Here is a 27,768-nt window from a genome sequence, read left to right as displayed (position 1 = left end):
GGCTGGTAGTAAGGGGATAATAAATAACATTAGCAAATTTGCAGATCATATGAAACTGGGTGGCAGTGTGAAGTGTGGGGAGGATGTCAGGAAAATGCAGGGAGACTTGGACGGGTTGGATGAGTGGGCGGATGCATGTGGATAACTGTGAGGTTAGTGGCAGGAACAGGAAAGCAGATTATTATTTAAGTGGAGTCAAGTTAGGAAGTGGGGAAGTACAATGTTATCTAGGTGTATGTCAGTCACTAAAAGCTAGCATGCAGGTTCAACAAGCTGTGAAAAAGACAAACTGAATATTGGCCTTCACAACAAGGGAAATAGAGTCTAGGAGTAAAAATCTGCAGTTGTACAGGGCCCTGGTGAGATTGATGTTATCGGAAAGGTTGGATAAACTAGGGTTGAATACGTTGGAATTTAGAAGGATGCGGAGAGATATGATTGAGGTATATAAGGTTATTAAAGGATTGGACATGATAGAAACTGATTCCATGTTCCCAATGTTAAGGGAGACTAGGTCTAGGGGCCATAGTTTAATAATACTGAAAAAGTCCTTTAGGGCAAAGATGAGAATTTTTTTTTACCCAGAGAGTTGTTGGTCTGTGGAATGCTTTGCCACAGAGGGTGGTAGAGGTGGGTTCTCTGGATAAGTTCAAGAGGGAGTTAGATAAGGTTCTTGTGGACAGGGGAATTTAGGGTTATGGGAAGAAAGCAGGGACAGGGTACTGATAGTGGAAGATCAGCCACGATCTAAAAAAAATGGTGGTGCTGGCTCAATGGGCTGAATGGCCTACTGCAGTGCCTATTGTCTAATTACAAGCAAATGGTCTCTGTTCACATCGGTGCTTCCCTTTAGCAAACATTCTTTGTATTAAGTTTTCAATGGAGAACAATCATAAGACTTTTATGACTGTTTACAGCTTTCAACTAAATGATACGTTTCTTCATCTTCCCCCTTGACAGGACCCCAACATCTGTCATTTTCTCTTTGTGTATTTATCCACTGTTACAAACGCACAAAGTCCCTTTACTATTAAAATACATATTTTAACCTAAAGATTACTAATAACATAATTCTGTAACACTGTTTTTCCCCTATTTTCCACCCTCTGATTTGATGCCTCTCTTTTTACCCCTCTATTTACCAACCCATCAATTTCAAACCTGCTGTCTCAGCCAATCTGTTTCTGACCCTCTGTATCAAAACTTCTGTTTTTCCCCCTCTGTTCCCACCCCTCAATTTCTACCCCTCATTTTCTTCCCCACTGTTGCTACCCCTCTGTTTCTACCCCTCTGTTTCTACCCCTCAGTTTCTATGCCAGTTTCTACCCCTCAGTTTCTATCCCTCTGTTTCTACCCCTGTTTCTACCTCACTATTCCCCCCTCTGTTTCTATCCCTGTTTCTACCTCACTGTTCCCCCCTCAGTTTCTACCCCTCAGTTTCTACCCCACTGTTTCCCCTCCTCTGTTTCTACCCCTCAGTTTTTACCACTCTCTTTCCACCCCTCTGTTTCTACCCCTCTATTTCTACCCTTGTTTCTAACTCCTTGGTTTCCACCCCTCTGTTCCACCCATTTTTCTACCCCTCTGTTTCTACCCGTGTTTCCATTCCTCCATTTCTATCTCTCTATTTCTACCCTCTATTTCTCTCCCTTTGTTTCTCCTTCTCTGATTCTCTCCATGTTTTTCCCACTCTGCTTCATCCCTCTGTTCCTACCCATTTCACATAATCAGTTCCTTCTCCTGTTCCCCCCCCCCTGTTTCCATCCCTTTGCCTCCACCCCTCTGTTTCATCCTTCTGTTACACCTCTATTTCACACTCAGTTCTGACTCAGCTATTTCTACCCATTTCCACCCCTCTGCCTCCACCCCTCTTTCCATCCTTCTATTTCTACCCCTTTCTTTCACCCCTCTGTTTCTACCTCTCTGTTTCCACCCTTCTGTTTCCCAACCTGTTTCCACCCCACTCTTTCTACCCCTCTGTTTCCACCCCTCTGATTCCATCCTTCTATTTCTACCCCTCTGTTTCTACCCCTCTCTTTCCACCCCACTGTTTCTACCCCTCTGTTTCTACCCCTTTGTTTCAACTTGTTTCTCCCCCCTGTTTCTATCCCTCTGTTTCAACCCATGTTTCTATCCCCTATTCGCACCTCCCAGTTCCCACCCCTGTTCCCACCCCATTCACTAGGGAAGACACAAACAATCTCCCAAATGTAATAGTGAACAGAGGACTGTGGGTAATGGAGGAAATGAAGGAAATTCACATTAGGAGAAAATGGTACACTGAATGGACTGAAAGCTGATAAATCCCCTGTGCCCGATGGTCTGTATCCTAGGGTACTCAAGGACATGATTCTAGAAATCATGGACACATTGGTAATCATTTTCCAATGTTCTCTAGATTCAAGATCAGTTCCTGTGGATTGGAGGGGAGCTAATGTTGTCCCACCTTTTAAGAAAGGAGGGAGAGAGAAAACAGAATTATAGATCAGTTAGCAGACGTCATTGGTGGGGAAGATGCTGGACGCAATTATAAAAGATGATCTAGCAGCACATTTGGAAAGCAGTAACAGGATCGGTCCGAGTACAAAGGGGGAATCATGCTTGGCTAATCTTCTGGAATATTTTGAGAATGTAACTCTGAAACTGGACAAGGGATGTAGTGTACCTGGACTTTCAGAAAGCCTTTGATAAGATCCCACACAGGAGATTAGTGGGCAAAATTAGAGCAGACAGTTGTAGCGCTATCAATTAGAGCCGACAGGCCCGAAGTCGAAATTAGCAGGCTTTACTCACTATAAACTCACATGCTATTGGCCTGATTCCAAGGCAGTACTGAGGAAGGAGTTTGGGCAATACTGCCTTCATTAGGGATCCTGGAGGGGGAAGAGTTATAATATGGGAGGCAGGCCAACCAGTACCATGACTGCAATACAGTGTTCCACCACAATAGTATTGGGGGTAGGGTACTCACATGGATAGAAAACTGTTTGGCAGGCAGGAAACAAAGAGTAGCGATTAGCAGGTCCTTTTCAGAATGGCAGGCAGTGACTAGTGGGGAACCACAAGGCTCGGTGCTGGGACCACAGCTATTTACAATCTACATTCATGATTTAAATGAAGGGATTAAAAGTTAAATTAGCAAATTTGCAGATGACACAAAGCTTGGAGGCTGTGTGAATTGTGAGGAGGATGTTATGAGAATACAGGGTGACTTGGACAGGTTGGGTTAGTGGGCGGATGCATGGAAGGTGCAGTTTAATGTGGATCAATGTGAGGTGATCCACCTTGGTGACATGAACAAGAAGGTAGATTACTATCTGAATGGTGTCAAGTTAGGAAAAAGGGAAGTACAATGAGATCTCGGTGTCCTTGTGTGATGGTATGGATTGTATGTACTAATTGGCTGGTAAAGGCATGGGCTGGCCCGCCCCCTGATGACACTTTCCCCTGGACTCCTCCCCTGGGACCCAGGCCATAAAGGTCAAGCCACCTCTCCCTTCCCTGTACTTCCCTGCTTGGATCCGGGCCAGTTCAAGTCTTATGTACAATAAAGCCGATCATTCCCCTCAATCTTGGTCCTTGTGATTATTGAGGCAACTGGCGGGGCAGGAAATCCCCGGATGGTGATTGATTATAATCAAACCATAAACCGCTTCACCTAATTGGATTGGATGGTGGAGGAGCACAAGCTGACGGCGACATTCCCATACCTTGACAATGTCACCATCTGTGGCCACGACCAGCAGGACCTCGACACGGACCTCGCAAAGTTCTTACATACAACCAAGTCTCTCAACTTGACATAGAATAAGGACAAGTGCGTATTCAACACAGACCGCCTGGCCCTTCTCGGATGCGTTGTGGCACATAGTGTCATTGCCCCAGACCCTGACCACATGCAATCCCTTGTGGAACTAAGGCGCTGAAGAGGTGCCTGGGGCTGTTTTCCTATTGTATGCACAATGGGTGCTCAATTACACCGATAAAGCCCACCCCATGATTAAGTCCACAACTTTCCAATTATCGGCAGAAGCCCAAGCTGCATTCTACCATATCCAAGGAGACATCGCAAAGGTCACCATTCAGGTGGAGAGTATGTCTCTGATTTCACTCTGGCCACCACTCTTAACCTGGTAGGAAGGCCAGTAGCATTTTTCTCCCGCATCCTGCACAGACCTGAGGTTGGTTGCTCCTCAGTCAAGAAGGAGGCCCAAGCAATCATTGAGGCGGTGCACCACTGGTGACATTACCTGGCCGGTAAATGGTTTACCCTGCTGACAGACCAGAAGGCCATGGCCTTCATGTTTAATACCAAACAGCAGGGTAAAATCAAAAAATGACAAGATTATTAGGTGGAGGATCGAGCTCTCCACCTATAATTACAACATCTTGTACTGACCAGGTAAACTCAACGATCCTACAGATGCCCTATCCCGGGGGACGTGCACCAGCGCACATCTTGACTGTTTCCAGACCCTCCACAACAGTCTGTGCCACCCGGATTCACAAGGTTACACCACTTCATCAAGACTCAGAACTTTCCATACTCCGTTGAGGACGTTCGATTCATGACTAGATGCTGCCAGATCTGTGCCGAATGTAAGCCGCAGTTCTTCAAACCTGAAAAAGCACATTTCATCAAGGACACACACCCTTTTGAATGACTCAGTGTCAATTTCAAGGGCCCCCTACCCACTACAAATGGGAATGCCTACTTCCTGACAGTGGTGGACAAGTTCTCCAGGTTCCCCTTTGCTCTTCTTTGCCTGGATATGACCTTGGTGATGGTCAAGGAGCTGCACAGTATCTTCACCCTGTTCGGGTACCTCGTGTACATCCACAGCGATGGGGGACCTCATTCATGAGTGAGGTACTGCAACAGTACTTCCTGGCCAGAGGCATAGCTACTAGCAGGAACACCAGCTATAACCCTAGGGGTAATGGCCAGATGGAAAGAGAGAACACCACCATCTGGAAGGCAGTGCTCCTGGCCCTTAGGTCCAAAAACATGCCAGTGTCCCGCTGGCAGGATGTTTTGCCTGAAGTGCTCCACACCATTTGATCACTCCTATGCACTACGACTAACACCACCCCTCATGAACGCTTGTTTGGTTTCCCTAGGAGATTGGCGAATAGTTCCTCCTTTCCTCCTTGGCTGGCAACCCCAGGGCCGGTCCTGCTATGGAGACACATGAGGGGCCATAAGATGGATCCACTGGTGGAACCAGTGCACCTCAGACACGCCAACCCACAATATGAGTTTGTGAGGTACCCCGATGGCCACAAGGACGCTGTGCCTTTCCGAAACCTGGCGAGGGCTGGGGATCCCAAATCTGCCCGGCCTGCCAGCATCCATTCCACAGAGCAAATCACCTCACACAGGAGCGCAATACTGGAGGCCGAGCCATCCGGTCCTCCTCTCCAGGAGTCGGTCCTCTGGGAAACATCAAACCCCTCCTCCTCCCAGGAGCCCTCAATCATCACCCCGATTCTGACTGTACCTACCCTGCACCCCCCCCAGAACTGCTTTACCTCCCAAACAGCAGAGCACAGATATGCCTGCCCCCCGGCACTCCTGCAGAAGGAGGAAGTCGCCGGTGTGGCTAAACCTCTAGTTAGATTTTTAAAATTTTTCTTGTTGTATCGAAAACATTGGGGGGGGGGGGGTGGTTTCTGTTTAAAAAGAGAGGATGAATGTAATGGTATGGATTGTATGTACTCATTGGCCGGTAAAGGCTCAGACAGGCCTGCCCCCTGATGACACTCTCCTCTGGACTCCTCCCCAGGCCATAAAGGTCAAGCCACCTCTCCCTTTCCTGCACTTCCCCATCTTGGATCTGGGCCAGCTCAAATCTTCTGTACAATAAAGCCTATTGTTCCCCTCAGTCTTGGTCCTTGTGATTAACAGGGAAACTGGTCGTGCCCAACACCTTGTTCATCAGTCACTGAAAGTAGGTCTGCAGGTACAGCAGGCAGTGAAGAAAGCTTATCGCATGTTGGCCTTCATTACAAGGGGAATTGAGTTCAGGAACAGAGAGGTCCTTCTGCAGTTGTTCAGGGGCCTGGTGAGACCCCACCTGGAGTATTGTGTGCAGTTTTGGTCTCCAGATTTGAGGAAAGACATTCTTGCTATTGAGGGAGTGCAGTGTAAGTTCACAGGGTTAATTCCTGGGATGGTGGGACCATCATATGTTGAAAGATTGGAGTAACTGGGCTTGTATGCAATGGAATTTAGAAGGATGAGAGGGGATCTGATTCAAACATACAAGATTATGAAGGAATTAGAAATGCTAGAGGCAGGAAACAAGTTCCCAATGTTGGGGGAGTCCAGAACTGGAGGCCACAGTTGAAGAATAAGGGGGAGGCCATTAAGAACAGAATTGAGGAAAAACATTTTCACCCAGAGAGTTGGGGATCTCTGCCTCAGGAGGCCAATCTTCTGGATACTTTCAAGAAAGAGTTAGATAGACCTCTTAAAGATAGCAGGGTCAGGGGGTATAGGGAGAAATCAGGAACGGGGTACTAGTTGGGGATGATCAGCCATGATCACTGTGAATGGTGGTGCTGGCTCAAAGGGCTGAATGGCCTTCTACTTCACCTATTGATTAAGTCTGTGACTGACTACACAAATCAAGCAACTGAAGACAGGAGAATCCTGGTGAAAGCAATCTACACGTCATTTTTCTTCAACACCCTCCTCTTCTTTAATGCAATTCATATCCAGGTTGTTTTTTTTCTTCAAAATAATCCAAAAGGTTTCCAGTGGTTCAAAGTGCTGCAACTGGGTGTTTAAATATTTAAAAATAGAACATCTTACCTCAGCAGAGCATTGCTAAATTTTCAAGTCCCAAGGCGATAATCTTATTCACAGAGACGTTTGCCTCAAATTCCCCAGTGACTGTTCCCTGCCAGGGGAATATCATTATTGGGGATTAGTTGTCATCTTTTTTCAAATTAACTCTCTCCTCACATTTGTCATTTCCTCTGGGGAAAATCCATCTTCCATGGCTCCAACCAATGATATCTATGTTGAGCTGGAACTCTCCGAATCTTCAGCAATTAGACAAGATGCATTTTATGTAACCTGATCCTTTTTGTTTTGTGCATCTAATCGAGTGCACTGCCCTTGGTTCTCTCCATGTAGTTTCTACAACAACGGAAACATCAATGCAGGTTCGGCAGTTGCTTTCCATGGGACCTTTGTTCAGCCTCCAAACATGAGCCTGATCTTCCTCACCAATTTATGGAACACGGAACCAGGCTCACCCTGTCCATGCCGACCAACATCAGTGCAAAAGTTTCTCTTCATGATGTCCTAAGTGCCTCTCTGATGTGCCAGATAATGAAGAGATCAAAGGCAATGTCGTTAAACACAAATCATGGCTTTTATTAGTCGAAACTCAGTAGTACAGTCATGAATGATAATGGGTGTGTACACAGTTCTAGTCAAGGGAGAATGCCCTTGGTGGTAGAGATAATCCACGTCCAATGCCAGAAGTGCAGACTAAGCAGAATGAGAGATTGACAGCACGACACAGGTTTACCACATTTACCATATCTTTGGACTGGGACCCCTTTTTCTGGACTTTCCCAACATTAGGAAGATTCTTCCTGCATCTCACCTGTCCAGTCCTGTTCGAATTTTATGTGTCTCTAAGAGATTCCTACACTGGTTTCTGAATTCCATTCAGTGTAACTCCAGTCTTTGTCCTTATGCCAGTCCTGCCATCCCGCGAATCATACAACATTCAACGGTACAGCACTGTGCGGAAATGTTCTGCTGACCTTCTTAAACTTACTCCGGATAAATCAAACTCTTTCCTCCTCCAACGAACATGACCCTGAACTTTTCTTACCTCCATCCCAGGAATATTTTAAATGTCCCTATTGTATATGGTGAGAAAGCTGCTGACTGTCCACCTTATCGGTGCATCTTAGAATCACATACACCTCAATGAAGTCCAATTTTATTCCCTGTTGCTCCAAAGAGAAAAGCCCAGCTCACTCAACCTTTCCTGAAAAGCATGCTCTCCAATCCAGGCACAACCCTATCTACTGGCACAAGAATCTTGAGGAATCTGTGATCTTGGACCACAAGATCCCTCCATTCCTCTCCACTGGTTTAAAAATCTATTCACTGCATACTCCAATATTCCTAAGTGCATCGCTTCACATTTTTCTGGATTAAATGCCGTCTGCCACTCCTCTTCCCAACTCTCCACCTTGTCTCTATCTCATTGTAACTTACAACAACCTTTAGGGACGCTGCCCGACTGTTGTTGCTCCAGCTGAGCTCTCCCTCACCACTGGCTTGAAGAGCCAATTTACATCTCCTGACGTCCCATGAATATCTCACTCTGGATGAGCTGCTTCAATAGAGTGAAGTGAGGACTGAAGATTTCCACACCAGTGTAAACCACACTAACTAAACAACATGGGTATTTTAGAGCCTTCAAAATTTACTGTGTACCATCACTGCTGAAGTTCTTCATTTCTTTCCTGAAGAAGGAAACTTCAAATATCCTTTTCAGAAAAGCATTTCAACAAATGATTGAATGATTGTTTTGATCATCTGTTTGTTCAAATGACTGTCACTAATGTTACCTCTGAGACATCCTAATGGCCCCCCCTTGGACGTCCCTCTGTAGATAAGTGCAGCTTCCTAGGAACATCGTCACCCAGTGCAGCTCTCGGATCCACCTATATTACCACTCCCTCAAAATGCATCGTCAAGAACTGATTCATCCCCTTGATTTTGTTTACTATCCAATCCTAGCAGCTTTTGGCATTCCTGGTAAGTCGCCGTTAATATTGGAGACTCCATTTTGACTCGTTCCTGGTAAGTCGCCGTTAATATTGGAGACTCGATTTTGACTCGTTCCTGGTAAGTCGCCGTTAATATTGGAGACTCGATTTTGACTCGTTCCTGGTAAGTCGCCGTTAATATTGGAGACTCGATTTTGACTCGTTCCTGGTAAGTCGCCGTTAATATTGGAGACTCGATTTTGACTGTACTTTTGCTCTTGAACTCTTGTACTTGATACTTTGGTGAAGAGATAGATTTTTTATATTGTAATTGCCATTTGATGCAGGATTTTGGATGGAGTTAATATCAGATTTGGCAAATGTAATCTGGTTTTACTAATTGGTCCATTCACCCATAAATTTCTAAACCTTACTCAACTCGTGTGAAGATAGAATTCAAATAAATAAAAAGGACAAGTAAAAAGAAAGAAATGTTAAAAAGATTATCAGCAAGGGTGGAACTGTTTGTGGGAAGAGAGGAAATGCAGTTATATTAAATGGTACCTGAAGAAGATGCCACCGTGATTACACAGGAATTGTCCAAAACATTGTTCCAGGTATGGACAGCTACATTTATTAGATCATAATCAGATGATATTGATAGGTAACCAGCAGTTCATAGAACATAGAACAGCACATGAACTGACCCTGTGTATGTGCCAAGCATGATGTCCAAATCCAATTACAACTCCGCTGCATGGACCTGAACGATATCCCTCCATCCCCTTCAAATTCATGAGCCTATCTTGAAACCTTTTGTATGTTAGTGCTGCATCTGCTTCCACCACCCTCGCTGGCAGCCCATTCCACTCCCTGTATAAAATATTTGCCCCACATACCTCCCAGAAACCTGCACCCCCTCACCTTAAACTCATGCCCTCTGACATGGGACTCCTTTACCCTGCAGAACAGAGTCAGTCTCTCTTACAAGTTTATGAACTTCTATCAGGTCTCCCTATGCTCCACCCCTATCCTATCCCTCCCCAGAACGCATTCTCTCTAAACTAAGCGACATTCTGGTAAACCTTTCCAAAGCGTCCACATCCTTCCTGTAATGGAGCCACCAGGATTGCACAGTTTTATATTGCTGCAACGTGACCTCCTTACATTTAATCTCAGTGCCCCACCCAGTGAAGCCCAGCAGACCATTCACCGCCTTTACCCCATGATCTAGTTGCATGGACATCTTCAATGAGTTCTGAACCAGGACCCCTAGATCCCTTTGTCCTGTGCCACTTGTTCGAGCAATTTCTCTTCCCATTTGGTCCTTTATTTCTGGTCTTCAGAGAGCATTCGTTGAAAGCAAATGAACTGTGAGTATACGTTCGTGAAGTGCGCAAGAATGTATTCATTGATTGATTCTACATGGAAAATCCACAGAGTGGGTTTCTCTGATTTATAATTTTTTAAATTTGAACATTCAGCACGGTAACAGGCCATTCTAGCCCACAAGTCAATTCCAGCCCACAAGTCCATTCTAGCCCACAAGTCAATTCCAGCCCACAAGTCCATTCTAGCCCACAAGTCAATTCCAGCCCACAAGTCCATTCTAGCCCACAAGTCAATTCCAGCCCACAAGTCCATTCTAGCCCACAAGTCCATGCCACCCAATTTATACCCAATTAACTTGCACCCCCCCCCCTGGTATTTTTTTGAATGGTAGGAGGAAACTGGAGTCCCCAAGGAAAACTCACACAGACATGGTGAGAATGTACAAACTCCTTGCAGACAGTACAGGATTCGAAGGCCGCTCCCAGTTGCTACCACTGTAAAGGCATTGCACTAACCACTACACCAAGCATGCCACTCTTTCTCAGGGTGTTCTGGTATCTTCCAGCTCTCTCAACTTTTCAGCCTTCATTGTAAATCTTCTCCAGTCCCTGGTGATTTCCTCCTTCCCATCTCTCCTCATGACTTGATATATTTACATTGCTGCTGTTCACATCAACCTGTTCATTAACTGTTTATTATTCTCATCTTGCAGTTAATGTACTTGCAATTGTGATCCTGTCCCGTGGTAAATGTGGCCTCACCAAATGCATCACCTACTACCTGGTGTCGATGGCAGTTGGAGATCTGCTGGTCATTGTGTCTGACGTGATATTGTATAAGATTGTCTATTACTATTTCGGAGGTTCTTTCCTGAACACCACAGTAATGTGTCGCTCCATTGTCGTTCTGTACGCCGCAAGCCAGGATTGTGCTGTTTGGTTGACCGTGGCTTTCACATTTGATCGTTATATTGCCATTTGCTGCCAACAGTTGAAAACAAAATACTGCACTGAGAAAACAGCCATGGTGGTGATAGCAGTCGTGTGCACAATGTTCTGTTTCAAATGCATTCCCTGGTATTTTGCATTTGGGCCGCGATATGCAATGGAAAATGTCCAGTGGGACTGCATACTTACACAAACCTTCCATACATCCCGAGCATGGGCAGCTTTTGCTTGGCTCCATCGCATTCTCACCCCTTTGCTGCCATTTGGTTTCATTCTATTTCTCAATGTTCTGACTATCAAGAATATTTTAATAGCAAGTAAAGTTCGCAGAGGGCTCCGAGATTGTGGCAGTAGTCAGAAACAACATGACCCTGAGATAGCCAATCGCAACAAGTCCATCACTTTACTCATCACCATATCTGGAAGCTTTATGCTACTGTGGACCACGTATCTTGTATATTTCTTATATGTACGGATTACGAAGGCATTTTATCACAATAGCTTCAATGATCCTTTATTTAAGGTTCAACAAGCAGGGACTATGCTACAGCTCTTGAGCTCTTGTACAAATGCCAGCATTTACGTAGTGACCCAGGCTAAATTCAGAAATGAAGTTAAGAATGCTGCAAAATATCTGTTTATTCTTCTGTTCCAATTCATTAAGTGTAAAAAGAAATGAAAGTGAACTGGAATCTGGATAGCAGCAATATCTGGCCTGCACTTGTGCTGTAGTTTTCTAATGTTCCAGATAAAAATTGGCTCAGTGACCAGTGACCAGAACCGTAACCAGTGGATGCCTCAAGGTTCAGAACTAGGATCCTTGCTTTTAATAATAAAAACATAAATGATTTGGACAAGGATGTTTGTAGAAAGGTGAGTAAACTTGTTGATGACACAACAATATTTACTGCCATGGACAATGAAGAAGGATACCTGGGTTTTCAATCTGATCAAGATCAGATCAGGATCTTTGCTGAATAAGGGCAGATGCAGGTCAACTTGGAGAAGCAGAAGGTGCTGTATGTGGGAAATAGAACCAGGGGAGGACTTACTCTTTTAATAGCAGTGGCCTAAAGAGTGTCACGGAGGGGAGAGCATGAACCATGCAGATACATCACATTTGAGAAGGTTCCCGAAGGTGCACTCATCCAGAAGTATGGGATCTGTGGAAACTTGGATTCATATTCGTTTGGCCACAAAAAGCAGAGAGTGGTGATAAATTGAACATATTCTGGCTGAAGCCCATGAGTGGTGCCCAGTCGATATCTGTTCTGTTCTGAAACCTCTTCTCTTTGTGATTTTCATAAACGACTTGAAGCAGGAAGTGGAGGGGTGGTTTGGTACGTTTGAAGATGACATGAAGGTTAGGAATTATGTAGAAGGTTGTTGTAGGTTACAATGAGATAGAGACAAGGTGGAGAGTTGGGAAGAGGAGTGGCAGACGGCATTTAATCCAGAAAAATGTGAAGCGATGCACTTAGGAATATTGGAGTATGCAGTGAATAGATTTTTAAACCAGTGGAGAGGAATGGAGGGATCTTGTGGTCCAAGATCACAGATTCCTCAAGATTCTTGTGCCAGTAGATAGGGTTGTGCCTGGATTGGAGAGCATGCTTTTCAGGAAAGGTTGAGTGAGCTGGGCTTTTCTCTTTGGAGCAACAGGGAATAAAATTGGACTTCATTGAGGTGTATGTGATTCTAAGATGCACCGATAAGGTGGACAGTCAGCAGCTTTCTCACCATATACAATAGGGACATTTAAAATATTCCTGGGATGGAGGTAAGAAAAGTTCAGGGTCATGTTCGTTGGAGGAGGAAAGAGTTTGATTTATCCGGAGTAAGTTTAAGAAGGTCAGCAGAACATTTCCGCACAGTGCTGTACCATTGAATGTTGTATGATTCGTGGGATGGCAGGACTGGCATAAGGACAAAGACTGGAGTTACACTGAATGGAATTCAGAAACCAGTGTAGGAATCTCTTAGAGACACATAAAATTCGAACAGGACTGGACAGGTGAGATGCAGGAAGAATCTTCCTAATGTTGGGGAAGTCCAGAAAAAGGGGTCCCAGTCCAAAGATATGGTAAATGTGGTAAACCTGTGTCGTGCTGTCAATCTCTCATTCTGCTTAGTCTGCACTTCTGGCATTGGACGTGGATTATCTCTACCACCAAGGGCATTCTCCCTTGACTAGAACTGTGTACACACCCATTATCATTCATGACTGTACTACTGAGTTTCGACTAATAAAAGCCATGATATGTGTTTAACGACATTGCCTTTGATCTCTTCATTATCTGGCACATCAGAGAGGCACTTAGGACATCATGAAGAGAAACTTTTGCACTGATGTTGGTCGGCATGGACAGGGTGAGCCTGGTTCCGTGTTCCATAAATTGGTGAGGAAGATCAGGCTCATGTTTGGAGGCTGAACAAAGGTCCCATGGAAAGCAACTGCCGAACCTGCATTGATGTTTCCGTTGTTGTAGAAACCACATGGAGAGAACCAAGGGCAGTGCACTCGATTAGATGCACAAAACAAAAAGGATCAGGTTACATAAAATGCATCTTGTCTAATTGCTGAAGATTCGGAGAGTTCCAGCTCAACATAGATATCATTGGTTGGAGCCATGGAAGATGGATTTTCCCCAGAGGAAATGACAAATGTGAGGAGAGAGTTAATTTGAAAAAAGATGACAACTAATCCCCAATAATGATATTCCCATGGCAGGGAACAGTCAATGGGGAATTTGAGGCAAACGTCTCTGTGAATAAGATTATCGCCTTGGGACTTGAAAATTTAGCAATGCTCTGCTGAGGTAAGATGTTCTATTTTTAAATATTTAAACACCCAGTTGCAGCACTTTGAACCACTGGAAACCTTTTGGATTATTTTGAAGAAAAAAAAACATCCTGGATTTGAATTGCATTAAAGAAGAGGAGGGTGTTGAAGAAAAATGACGTGTAGATTGCTTTCATCAGTATTCTCCTGTCTTCAGTTGCTTGATTTGTGTAGTCAGTCACAGACTTAATCAATAGGTGAAGGAGAAGGCCATTCAGCCCTTCGTGCCAGCACCACCATTCACAGTGATCATGGCTGATCATCCCCAACTAGTACCCCGTTCCTGATTTCTCCCTATACCGCCTGACCCTTCTATCTTTAAGAGGTCTATCTAACTCTTTCTTGAAAGTATCCAGAAGATTGGCCTCCTGAGGCAGAGATCCCCAACTCTCTGGGTGAAAATGTTTTTCCACAATTCTGTTCTTTTTTTTTTAATTTTTTCATTTTTCACACCATAAACCACATTAACCATGATACATACTTTTTCCTTTTCAAATATATACAGTGCCATTTTCTCCCCCCCACTCCTCCCATTCCACCCTTCCTACCTCCCCCCTCCCGTCCATTTAAAGTACAAAATCTAGGATGCATTAAACCAGTCAAACAATGTTGTCATTCAATAAAAATAAACAAGAAATTCCACTGAGTCAATTCTTTTCATTTCCTTCTCCTTTCGTTAATTTAGGTAGTGAATGTCCCCGGTAGGTTTTCGCTATTGTGTTTCATGTAAGGCTCCCATATTTGTTCAAATATTTCAATATTATTTCTTAAACTATATGTTATTTTTTCTAATGGAATACATTTATTCATTTCTATATACCATTGTTGTATTTTCAAATTATCTTCCGATTTCCAGGTTGACATAATTCATTTTTTTGCGACGGCTAGAGCTATCTTAACAAATCTTTTTTGTGCATCCTCCAAATCAATTCCAAATTCTTTGTTTTTTATGTTACTTAGGAGGAAGATCTCTGGATTCTTTGGTATATTGTTTTCTGTAATTTTATTTAATATTTGGTTTAGATTTCCCAAAATTATTCTACTTTCTCACATGTCCAGATTGCATGAATTGTTGTTCCCATTTCTTTTTTACATCGAAAAAATCTATCAGATACTGTTGGGTCCCATTTATTTAACTTTTGAGGTGTAATGTATAGCCTGTGTATCCAGTTATATTGTATCATACGTAACCTCGTATTTATTGTATTTCTCATCATTCCAGAACATAACTTCTCCCATGTTTCCTTTTTTATCTTTATATTTAAATCTTGTTCCCATTTTTGTTTAGTTTTACCATTTGTTTCCTCATTCTCCTTTTCTTGCAGTTTAATATACATATTTGTTATAAATCTTTTGATTATCATTGTATCTGTAATCACATATTCAAAGTTACTTCCCTCTGGCAAACTCAGAATGCTTCCTAATTTGTCCTTCAAGTAGGATCTCAATTGGTAATATGCCAGCACTGTATCTTGAGTTATATTGTATTTATCTTTCATTTGTTCAAAGGATAATAATCTATTTCCTGAAAAACAATTTTCTATTCTTTTGATCCCTTTTTTCTCCCATTCTCTAAAGGAAAGGTTATCTATTGTAAAAGGGAGTAACTTATTTTGCGTCAATATTAGTTTTGGTAATTGATAATTTGTTTTATTTTTTTTCTACATGAATCTTCTTCCAAATATTGAGGAGATGATGTAATACTGGAGAACTTCTATGTTGTACCAATTTTTCATCCCATTTGTATAATATGTGTTCAGGTATCTTTTCCCCTATTTTATCTAATTCTAATCTAGTCCAATCTGGCTTTTCCCTTGTTTGATAAAAATCTGATAGGTATCTTAATTGTGCGGCTCTATAATAATTTTTAAAGTTTGGCAGTTGTAAGCCTCCTTGTTTATACCATTCTGTTAATTTATCTAGTGCTATCCTCGGTTTCCCCCCTTTCCATAAAAATTTCCTTGTTATTTTCTTTAACTCCTTGAAGAATTTCTCTGTCAGGTGTATTGGCAATGCCTGAAATAGGTATAATATCCTTGGAAAAATGTTCAATTTAATACAGTTTATCCTTCCTATTAGTGTTAGTGGTAAATCTTTCCAATGCTCTAAATCGTCCTGTAATTTTTTCATTAGTGGATAATAATTGAGTTTATATAGTTGGTCGAGATTTTTATTTATTTGTATACCTCGGTATCTTATTGCTTGCATTTGCCATCTTAATGGTGATTCCTTCTTAAATTTTGAGAAATCCGCATTATTCATAGGCATTGCTTCACTTTTATTTACGTTAATCTTGTAACCCGACACTTCTCCATATTCCTTCAATTTCTTATATAATTCTTTTATTGATAGTTCTGGTTCTGTTAATTATACTATAACATCATCCGCAAATAAACTGATTTTATATTCCTTGTCTTTTATTTTTATCCCTTTTATATTATTTTCTGTTCTTATCAATTCTGCTAGTGGTTCTATAGCTAACGCGAACAATAAAGGTGATAGTGGGCATCCCTGCCGTGTTGACCTGCTTAAGTTAAATTGCTTTGATAAATATCCATTTACTGTCACTTTCGCCAATGGTCCCTTATATAATGCTTTAATCCAATTAATATACTTCTCTGGTAAACTGAATTTTTGCAATACTTTGAATAAATAATTCCATTCTACTCTGTCAAAGGCCTTCTCTGCATCTAAAGCAACTGCTACTGTTGGCGCTTTACTCCCTTCTACTGCATGAATTAAGTTAATAAATTTACAAATATTGTCTGTTGTGCGTCTTTTTTTAATAAATCCAGTTTGGTCTAGATTTACCATTTTCGGTACATACTCTGCTAATCTGTTTGCTAATAGTCTAGCTGTTATCTTATAATCTGTGTTAAGTAAAGATATTGGTCTATACGACGCTGCTGCGAGTGGATCTTTCCCTTGCTTTAGTCTTACTGTAATTATTGCTGTTTTACATGAATCTGGTAAGCTTTGTGTTTTATCAATCTGGTTGATTACTTCCAGGAGGGGAGGAATTAATAAATCTTTAAATGTTTTATAGAATTCTATTGGGAATCCATCCTCTCCTGGTGTTTTATTATTTGGTAATTTTTTTATTATCTCTTGTATTTCTACTATTCCAAATGGTTCTGTTAATTTATTTTGTTCCTCTATTTGTAGTTTTGGTAGTTCAATTTTAGTTAGAAATTCATCTATTTTCTCTTCTTTCCCTTCGTTTTCAGTTTGGTATAATTGTTCATAGAATTCTCTAAAGTTTTCCTTGATCTCCTTTGGATTATATGTGATTTGTTTGTCTTTTTTCCTTGATGCCAATACTATTTTCTTAGCTTGTTCTGTCTTAAGCTGCCATGCTAGAATTTTGTGTTTTTTTCCCCTAGTTCATAATATTTCTGTTTTGTCTTCATTATATTCTTCTCCACCTTATATGTTTGTAGTGTTTCATATTTTATTTTTTTATCTGCCAATTCTCTTCTTTTAGTTGTATCTTCCTTCATTGCTAATTCTTTTTCTATATTTACTATTTCCCTTTCCAACTGCTCTGTTTCCTGATTATAGTCCTTCTTCATCTTAGTTACATAACTTATTATTTGCCCTCTGATGAATGCTTTCATTGCATCCCATAGTATAAACTTATCTTTCACTGATTCCGTGTTTATTTCAAAATACATTTTAATTTGTCTTTCAATGAATTCTCTAAAATCCTGCCTTTTGAGTAACATGGAGTTTAATCTCCATCTATACATTCTTGGAGGGATGTCCTCTAACTTTATTGTCAATATTAAGGGTGAATGGTCCGATAATATTCTAGCTTTATATTCTGTTTTTCTTACTCTATCTTGCTTACGAGCTGATAACAAAAATAGGTCTATTCTTGAGTATGTTTTATGTCTACCCAAGTAATATGAATATTCCTTTTCCTTTGGGTGTTGTTTCCTCCATATATCCAAAAGTTGCATTTCTTCCATCGATTTAATTATAAATTTGGTTACTTTGTTCTTTCTGTTAATTTGTTTCCCAGTTTTGTCCATATTTGAATCCAAATTCAGGTTGAAATCCTTTCCTTTTAATATGTTCCCTTGCGTATCTGCTATCTTCAAAAAAATATCTTGCATAAACTTTTGATCTTCTTCGTTAGGTGAATATACATTGAGTAGATTCCAAAACTCCGAATATATCTGACATTTTATCATTACATATCTTCATGCTGGATCTATTATTTCCACTTCTATTTTAATTGGGACATTTTTACTAATTAATATAGCTACTCCTCTTGCTTTTGAATTATACGACGCTGCTGTTACGTGTCCTACCCAATCTCTCTTTAATTTCTTGTGCTCCAATTCAGTTAAATGTGTTTCTTGCACAAATGCTGTATCAATTTTTCCTTTTTTCAGTAAATTTAGCAGTTTCTTCCTTTTAATTTGGTTATGTATTCCGTTAATATTTAAATTCATATAGTTCAGCGTAGCCATTTTATACTTTGTTTATCTTCCCTTTCCGTTTCTCCATCATCACCTTTCCTTCTTATCCATTTCTGCTTTCTTGTTTTGAACACTTTATAAGACAACATTTCTAAAACATCAAACATTTTCCCTATTCTCCTATTTAAAACTTCTTTAACCCCAATCTCCCCTCCCCCTCCTGAGTTGTCCTTTATCCCTTGTCGGACAACCACATCTCCCCTCTCCATTTGGATTTGCGAATTCACTCGCAAACATCAGCTGATTTTGCAGTGACCGTAAATCCTCCCCACCCAGCCCCCCCCCAGAAAAGATTTCAATTTTCATATGTAACAAAGGTCACTCTTTTAATTCCTTCCTTATTCCCTCTATTCCATTTCCCTCCCTAATTAATTCTTGTCTATACTCTATATATTTTCCTCTAAATACGGATACATTCATGTATGCACACTATATTTCTTTGGCTTGGCTTCGCGGACGAAGATTTATGGAGGGGGTAAAAGTCCACGTCAGCTGCAGGCTCGTTTGTGGCTGACAAGTCCAATGTGGGACAGGCAGACACGGTTGCAGCGGCTGCAGGGGAAAATTGGTTGGTTGGGGTTGGGTGTTGGGTTTTTCCTCCTTTGCCTTTTGTCAGTGAGGTGGGCTCTGCGGTCTTCTTCAAAGGAGTTTGCTGCCCGCCAAACTGTGAGGCGCCAAGATGCATGGTTTGAGGCGATATCAGCCCACTGGCGGTGGTCAATGTGGCAGGCACCAAGAGATTTCTTTAGGCAGTCCTTGTACCTTTTCTTTGGTGCACCTCTGTCACGGTGGCCAGTGGAGAGCTCGCCATATAACACGATCTTGGGAAGGCGATGGTCCTCCATTCTGGAGACGTGACCCATCCAGCGCAGCTGGATCTTCAGCAGCATGGACTCGATGCTGTCGACCTCTGCCATCTCGAGTACTTCGACGTTTGGGATGAAAGCGCTCCAATGGATGTTGATGATGGAGCGGAGACAATGCTGGTGGAAGCGTTCTAGGAGCCGTAGGTGATGCCGGTAGAGGACCCATGATTCGGAGCCGAACAGGAGTGTGGGTATGACAACGGCTCTGTATACGCTTATCTTTGTGAGGTTTTTCAGTTGGTTGTTTTTCCAGACTCTTTTGTGTAGTCTTCCAAAGGCGCTATTTGCCTTGGCGAGTCTGTTGTCTATCTCATTGTCGATCCTTGCATCTGATGAAATGGTGCACCCGAGATAGGTAAACTGGTTGACCGTTTTGTGTTTTGTGTGCCCGATGGAGATGTGGGGGGGGCTGGTAGTCATGGTGGGGAGCTGGCTGATAGAGGACTTCAGTTTTCTTCAGGCTGACTTCCAGGCCAAACATTTTGGCAGTTTCCGCAAAGCAGGACGTCAAGCGCTGAAGAGCTGGCTCTGAATGGGCAACTAAAGTGGCATCGTCTGCAAAGATGAGTTCCCGGACAAGTTTCTCTTGTGTCTTGGTGTGAGCTTGCAGGCGCCTCAGATTGAAGAGACTGCCATCCGTGCAGTACCGGATGTAAACAGCGTCTTCATTGTTGGGGTCGTTCATGGCTTGGTTCAGCATCATGCTGAAGAAGATTGAAAAGAGGGTTGGTGCGAGAACACAGCCTTGCTTCACACCATTGTTAATGGAGAAGGGTTCAGAGAGCTCATTGCTGTATCTGACCCGACCTTGTTGGTTTTCGTGCAGTTGGATAATCATGTTGAGGAACTTTGGGGGACATCCGATGCGCTCTAGTATTTGCCAAAGCCCTTTCCTGCTCACGGTGTCGAAGGCTTTGGTGAGGTCAACAAAGGTGATGTAGAGTCCTTTGTTTTGTTCTCTGCACTTTTCTTGGAGCTGTCTGAGGGCAAAGACCATGTCAGTAGTTCCTCTGTTTGCGCGAAAGCCGCACTGTGATTCTGGGAGAATATTCTCGGCGACACTAGGTATTATTCTATTTAGTAGAATCCTAGCGAAGATTTTGCCTGCAATGGAGAGCAACGTGATTCCCCTGTAGTTTGAGCAGTCTGATTTCTCGCCTTTGAAATGGGATGTTCAAATTAACGACTCCAGAAGCAAGCCCTTGTAATGATCTGGGCTTTGAAACCACACACAAAACAATACACCACACCACACACACACCCACTTGCGAATAATGGTCCGGGCGAAAGGTAGACGGCGGCGGCCCCGATACGGGCAGGAGCAAGGGGGAGACGGCGGCCCCGGCCTTGGTCGAGTGAGGCAAGCGGAGGCCCCAGTCCGGGCTGGGAGTGGGAGTCGGTGGCCCCAGTCCGGGCACAGGGAGAGCAGCAGCGGCCCCGGCCCCGGTCCGGGCGAAGGGTAGGTGGCGGCGGCCCCGATCCGGGCAGGAGCAAGGGGGAGACGGCGGCCCCGGCCTCAGTCGAGTGAGGCAGGCGGAGGCCCCGATACGGGCAGAGAGTTGGAGGCGGCGGCCCCAGTCCGGGCACAGGGAGAACAGCAGCGGCCCCGGCCCCGGTCCGGGCGAAAGATAGATGGCGGTGGCCCCGATATGGGCAGGAGCAAGGGGGAGACGGCGGCCCCGGCCTCGGTCGAGTGAGGCAGGTGGAGGCCCCGGTCCGGGCAGGGAGTGGGAGGCGGCGGCCCCAGTCCAGGCACAGGGTGAGCCCCGGTCCGGGCAGTATGGACAGACCTAGGAGGGGAGGCAGGCCCCTCCAACACTATATATATCTTTTTCTTTGGCTTGGCTTCGCGGACGAAGATTTATGGAGGGGGTAAAAAGTCCACATCAGCTGCATGCTCGTTTGTGGCTGACAAGTCCGATGCGGGACAGGAAGACACGATTGCAGCGGTTGCAGGGGAAAATTGGTTGGTTGGGGTTGGGTGTTGGGTTTTTCCTCCTTTGCCTTTTGTCAGTGAGGTGGGCTCTGCGGTCTTCTTCAAAGGAGGTTGCTGCCCGCCAAACTGTGAGGCGCCAAGATGCATGGTTTGAGGCGTTATCAGCCCACTGGCATATACCCACACATATACCCCTTTACACACATACATATAGATCGTGGTCATTTTTACTCTTATTACATGTATTCATCTCTCTGCTTGTTTTGTAGTTGTTCTGCAAATTTCCTTGCTTCCTATGGATCCGAGAATAGTCTGTTTTGTTGCCCTGGAATAATTATTTTAAGTACCGCTGGGTACCTTAACATAAATTTATATCCTTTTTTCCATAAGATTGTTTTTGCTGTATTGAACTCCTTCCTCTTCTTCAGGAGTTCAAAACTTATGTCTGGATAGAAAAAAAATTTTTGACCTTTATATTCCAGTGGCTTTTTGTCCTCTCTTACTTTCTTCATTGCTTTCTCCAATATATTTTCTCTTGTTGTATATCTTAAGAATTTTACTAAAATGGATCTTGCTTTTTGCTGCGGTTGTGGTTTCGGGGCTAAAGTTCTATGTGCCCTCTCTATTTCCATTTCTTCCTGTAATTCTGGTCTTCCCAGGACCCTGGGGATCCAATCTTTTATAAATTCTCTCATATTCTTGCCTTCTTCATCTTCCTTAAGGCCCACTATCTTTATATTATTTCTTCTATTATAGTTTTCCATTATATCTATCTTCTGGGCTAACAGCTCCTGTGCCTCTTTAACTTTTTTATTAGATTCTTCTAATTTCTCTTTTAAGTCTTTTACTTCCATATCTACAAATGTTTCTCGTTTTTCCTTAATTTCCACTCTTTTTGCCAATTCTGATATGGCCACTTCCATTTTATTCATTTTTTCTTCTGCATTCTTAATTCTTCTTTTTATCTCATCAAATTCTTGTAATTGCCGTTCTTTCACTGATTCCATATATTCTTTAAAAAAAGCTACATCCATTGTCTTGCTTTTCTCTTCTTCTTCCACTTCTTTCTGTTCTTCTTCTTCTTCTTCCTCTGGATTGACCATCTGTTGTTTCCTTGTTTTCTTTTTACCCTCTTCTTTCTTGTTCTCGTTATTGTCCGTGTTCTGCACCTGTTGCTGTGTTGCAGGTGTCTCTCTCAGCTGTGGAGATCGACTCCGCAGCTGTTCCCCCCTCCCGTCAGTGCGTTTTTTTTCATGCGCGGTTGCGCACTTTTACTCGGCTTTGCGAGCCATTTTTGTAGTCCCAAGCCCGGGACCTCCACTGACCTGTGGGAGCGGGCCTCTCTCTCCGCGGCGGGCCTCTTCAGACAGGTAAGGCCTTCACCTTCTTCTTCCGACGTCTTTCCTTCTTCTTTTCTTCCCGTTGTTTTTGGTTTTTCTTTCTTCGCTGCCATTTTATTCACACTTTTACTTTCACTTTGTTTTGGTTTTTAAGTTTGTGCCTTTGCTTTTTCTCTATCTATTTTTAACTTTTCTGGAGAGGACTGGAGTTCCCCAACCGGCCACTACTCCATCACGTGACTCCCCCCCCCCCCTCAATTCTGTTTTTAATGGCCTCCCCCTTATTCTTCAACTGTGGCCTCTAGTTCTGGACTCCCCCAACATTGGGAACTTGTTTCCTGCCTCTAGCATTTCTAATTCCTTCATAATCTTGTATGTTTGAATCAGATCCCCTCTCATCCTTCTAAATTCCATTGCATACAAGCCCAGTTACTCCAATCTTTCAACATATGATGGTCCCACCATCTCAGGAATTAACCCTGTGAACTTAAACTGCACTCCCTCAATAGCAAGAATGTCCTTCTTCAAATTTGGAGACCAAAACTGCACACAATACTCCAGGTGGGGTCTCACCAGGCCCCTGAACAACTGCAGAAGGACCTCTCTGTTCCTGAACCAATTCCCCTTGTGATGAAGGCCAGCATGCGATGAGCTTTCTTCACTGCCTGCTGTACCTGCAGGCCTACTTTCAGTGACCGATGAACAAGGACACCGAGATCTCATTGTGATGTTGGACCACAGAGGACCAGAACCCATGGACGGATCGAGATGCAGTCACTTTGAACAGTGGAAGAAGAAGCTAATGTCACCAGTGGAAGTGAAGAAGTGCATGTTTATCCAGGCACAGATGAAGAGGAAACTGTGATATACAAGGGCAGGCCCTTGTCTAAATATGTTCAGGAAATATCTGAAACATCTCATCATGCAGATTCTGCAGTTCAATTAGATATTTTGTCAAACAAATTGAAACTATGTCAAAGCAAATTAATCAAGGTTTTTCATCTTCAAATAATCAATTTACTGGTACGAAGGAAGAAATGCTAACCATTAAGTCTGATGTTGCAAAATGTTTGAAGCGGGTGGATAAAGATTGAAGAGGCCATTCATGATTGCCATGATGATGTAGAACAAGTGAAGAAAGGATGGGAGAGATGGAAAATTGTTTTACTGGTTGGAAAATACAACAAAATGATTTATTAAAGAAGATTTTCAAAAATATTTTATTTGAAGTTTAAAATCACATTATATAACATTAGTTACTACATTTTAATAGACATAATGTGATTAGTCATTTATATTAAAAGAACCCAACCACCCACTAATACCCTCCCTCACCCCTTCCCTACCTACAAAGAAAGAAAAAGATCATCATCTCATACAATCACTTTTAAAACTTTAAAACTTTTTGGCTGCAGGAGCGGCAGCATCCATCGAAGCAGACCAAGAGATCAAATTCTAACACCAATAATTTTCAGATATGGGCTCCAAACTTTAGTGAAGAAAAAATATTTGTCTCTCAAATTATATGTAATCTTTTCTAGAAGAATACAAGCTTTCATTTCATTGTGCCATCTTTTCATCCCTAAAACCGAGTCCGATTTCCATGTAATAGTTAAACACTCTTTAGAAACCGCAAAAGACAAATGCAAATATTCAATTTGATACATAGTCAATCTCAATCTTAAAGGTGTCGACTTAATGTCTCCTAATGAAAACAACATTGAGTCAAAAGGTAGACTTACTTTTAATATCTATTCTAAAAACAGTTTAATTTGAAACCAAAAACTTTTAACCTTAGGACAAGTCCATGTTGAATGAAAAAAAGGTACCTACCTCTTGGCCACATCTAAAACATAAATCTAAAGAACTAAGTTGAAAATTTTTCAGTTTATACAGAGTCAAATACAATTGATGCAAAAAATTATACTGCACTAATCTGTAAAGTACAATTATTACCGTAGTCCTACTATCTTTACACAGATTTCTCCAAACATTTTCATCAATCTTTCTATCCAAATCCAATTCCCATTTCATTCTTGATTTATGAAGATCAGGTTTACGCATTTTGTAACAACTTATACATTTCAGAAATAAATTGTTTTGAATCATCTTTAGTAAGAAATAATTCTGTGTACAGTTTTGGTCACTGAATTATAGGAAAGATATAAACAAAATAGAGAGAGTGCAGAGAAGGTTCACGAGAATGTTGACAGGATTTCAGGGTCTAAGTTACAGGGAAAGGTTGTGCAGACTGGGGCTTTTTTCTCTGGAGCGTAGAAGATTGAGAGGGGACTTGATAGAGGTGTTTAAGATTTTGAAAGGGACAGACAGAGTAAATGTGGATAGGCTTTTTCAATTAAGAAAGGGGGAGATTCAAACTAGAGGACATGGTTTAAGATTGAAGGGGGAAAATTATAAGGGGAACATGAGGGGAAATTTCTTTACGCAGAGGGTGGTGGGGATGTGGAATGAGCTTCCGGCAGACGTGGTCGAGGCGGGATCATTGGTTACATTTAAGGAAAGACTGGATCGTTACATGGATAGGAGGGGACTAGAGGGGTATGGACCGGGTGCTGGTCAGTGGGACTAGGAGGGTGGGGATTTGCTACGGCATGGACTAGTAGGGCCGAACTGGCCTGTTCTGTGCTGTAAGTGGTTATGGTTATGGTTAAGATTGTCTAGGTAATTTTAAACCATGACCCAATTGTTCTAATAAAGAAATTTTGACTTGATAATTAACAAAAAAGAGTGTTTGGAGGAATTTGAAGTTTATCTTTCAAATCTTCAACTTTTAAAATTCCCATTTGGTTCCAAACTTTCAAAAACTGATTATCTACAGTAAAAGAAAAAAGTTTATTCTGGTATAAAGGTGTTTTCATTGAAATCTTCCCTGTTCCATCTGTCTGATAATCAATTTTATTCCATAATTCAATTAAATGCTTTAAAATTGGTGGGTCTACACCAATTAGTAATTTTGAATTCCATTATAAATAAATTCCATCATAGATTTTTCACCAATTTTGTCCAACTCCATTTTAGCCCAAAAAGAAGATTTTGTCACATCAAACATTACATTAATAAATTTTAATTGGGCCGCTTTGTAGTAATTCTGAAAGTGGGGAAATTGTAAACCTCCCAAGAAGATTAATGCTTTTTAGAATCAGAGTCGAAGGAATAATGTTAAAATTGTTGGACTACCTGAAGAATTTGAAAGGGTAGACCTGATGTGATGTAATATTTGTAGATGTATTTGGGAGATAAATTGGTAAAATTAGAGTAGGTTATATACATACACACATTTTAAAACGGATCTTATTTGAAATACTGAAGAATTCATATTCAGTGACTTTACAGAAATCATGAAGAATGCTATGCACATTTCACAAGTAGGTGTTAATTGAAATGATGTCATGAAATGAATGGACTGGAGACAGGTTGTCTGTGTGAAACATTTTTACAAGACTTCTGACCTCTCTGCAAAGTGCTCACTCAAAGGTCAATGAGAGGTTTGTTTACCTAAAACAACAGATGGGAGCAGAAGGCTGACACCTATTGTTTGCTGGAGAAGGATGGGGTTTTGCAAGTGAGAGAGAGCAGGACATGTGGCTGGCAGTTGGAATCTGAGATGGAGAGCTGAAACAAGCAGGAGAAGCTGGTTGGACCTGAAACAGAAGCTCCAGAGTGGCAGATGGCTGGAAGTGCTCTCTGTTTGATGCTTCTCTTGGAATAAGTGGAACAGAAAGGATCTCTGTGGTAGTCTGAATGAAAGAGGTTATCATCTGGAGAACCCTAGTGGGGCAAGTTTCATCAGCAAGACATTGAGGTGACTAATGGTGGTACCTCAGTTGTGGAAATCCCGAAACAACAAATCTCTCTCTGCAAACCTACAAGAACCTTCCTGAGCAGTAAACATTTACCTTTCGAGCACCAAAGCCTGGTGAACTTTATGCATGTTAAATTCTGTGCACAGTATAAGAATTGCCTGCAACCAGTGAACTTGGAAGGAGAAGTGAGGTAAAGAACTTTTCTTAAATTTACACACACATCACATATATGTGCGGTTAGAATTAGAAGGGGGTTAAGTTAGGTTAGTTAAGTTAATAGAGAAAAGGTAAAGTTTGATTCTGTTTTCATGTTTAAAGATAATTAAAAACAACTTTTGTTTAAATAACTACTTGTCTTGGTGAATGTCTATTGTTGCTAGGTTTTGGGGTCCTTTGGGTTCATAACACCCGGTACAAATTTTTCAGAAATGGATTCCTGGCTTTCTGGGAAAGGAATATTTTCCAAATGGTTTAGAGCTGGACGGAGCTCACAGAGCAATTAGAAAGAGGCTCTTTCCTGGACAACCGCCATGTTCCGTATTAATCAGGAGTCTGCATTATCAAGATAGAGAACTGATTTTATGGGTTGCACTTCAGAGTGCAAAGAAAAATCAAGGTCTTTTGGTGGTTAAAGATAATCATTGCTTTTCTATGCTGATTTGAGTCATAAACGCCATAAAGAATGTAATTCTGTCAAAGCTATTATGTGGAAGAAAGGAGATAAATTTGTTTTTCAAATCCTGCTTTTCCTAAAGTTTTTTTTATGGAGGTTTTCAATCCCAGTTTTTTAGTGAAGACCCTGTTTGATAATAAACAGAAAAAAAGTCAAGAAAGTCTTTCTCAACAATTCAAACCAGCTCAAGAGGAGAATGTGGGAGGGAGAGGGAATGTCAACAGTTGGTTGAAATTACCATTGATGATAATCAAGTTAACAGAGATTTGGAGGAAGCTTATCGTACTTGAGATAATTTATTTACTGTTCGGGGGAGATGGGTTTGTTTGCTTCTCCTTCCCAAGTCATTGGCCACTTTGTGGCATTAATCATTTCCAGTATAATTGAGGGAGGTAGAGGTACTGAGGTGCAGAACTGGCTTTTGCTGCTGGGGGTTTGTGGTGAATGTCTGCCAAGCTGCCTGTCTCCCCTCTGGCGAGCCTTGCTGTACTAACATTGGCTGAGCATTATCTCTACTGTTAAGGACACTCCCCTTGTGTATAACTGTATATGCACCTATTGTCTTTCATTATTGTACCATGAGTTTCTGCTAATAAAAGCCATGATTAATGATGGACCACATCGTCTTTGACTACTTCATCAACTGGCACTTCAAGGTTTATATAGGGTTTCTTTTTCTTCTATTTTCTTCTTTTGAGGAGATGTATTTTTTTTGTATATTGACTGTGGGTTGGAGTCCCACTACATGGGGCTTGAAGGTTTTTGAGGTAAATTAA

At 42.0% G+C, this 27,768-nt stretch overlaps 2 protein-coding genes across 2 annotated transcripts in view; one reads left to right on the top strand and one right to left on the bottom strand.

Moving 5' to 3' along the window:
* syne3 (spectrin repeat containing, nuclear envelope family member 3) overlaps nucleotides 1-27,768 on the bottom strand; it is a 161,128-nt gene that overhangs the window by 19,966 nt on the left and 113,394 nt on the right. The window lies entirely within an intron of this gene.
* LOC138750085 (probable G-protein coupled receptor 139) lies at nucleotides 10,171-11,703 on the top strand. Its single transcript, XM_069912208.1, has 2 exons — nucleotides 10,171-10,186; nucleotides 10,790-11,703. Exons 1-2 carry the CDS (start codon nucleotides 10,171-10,173, stop codon nucleotides 11,701-11,703), a joined length of 930 nt encoding a protein of 309 aa, XP_069768309.1.

This window comes from Narcine bancroftii (genome assembly GCF_036971445.1).
Source record: "Narcine bancroftii isolate sNarBan1 chromosome 2 unlocalized genomic scaffold, sNarBan1.hap1 SUPER_2_unloc_2, whole genome shotgun sequence".
Lineage (NCBI taxonomy): Eukaryota > Metazoa > Chordata > Chondrichthyes > Torpediniformes > Narcinidae > Narcine > Narcine bancroftii.
The sequence above is the reverse complement of the archived record's forward strand: the minus strand, read 5'-3'. Positions and strand labels throughout refer to the sequence as shown.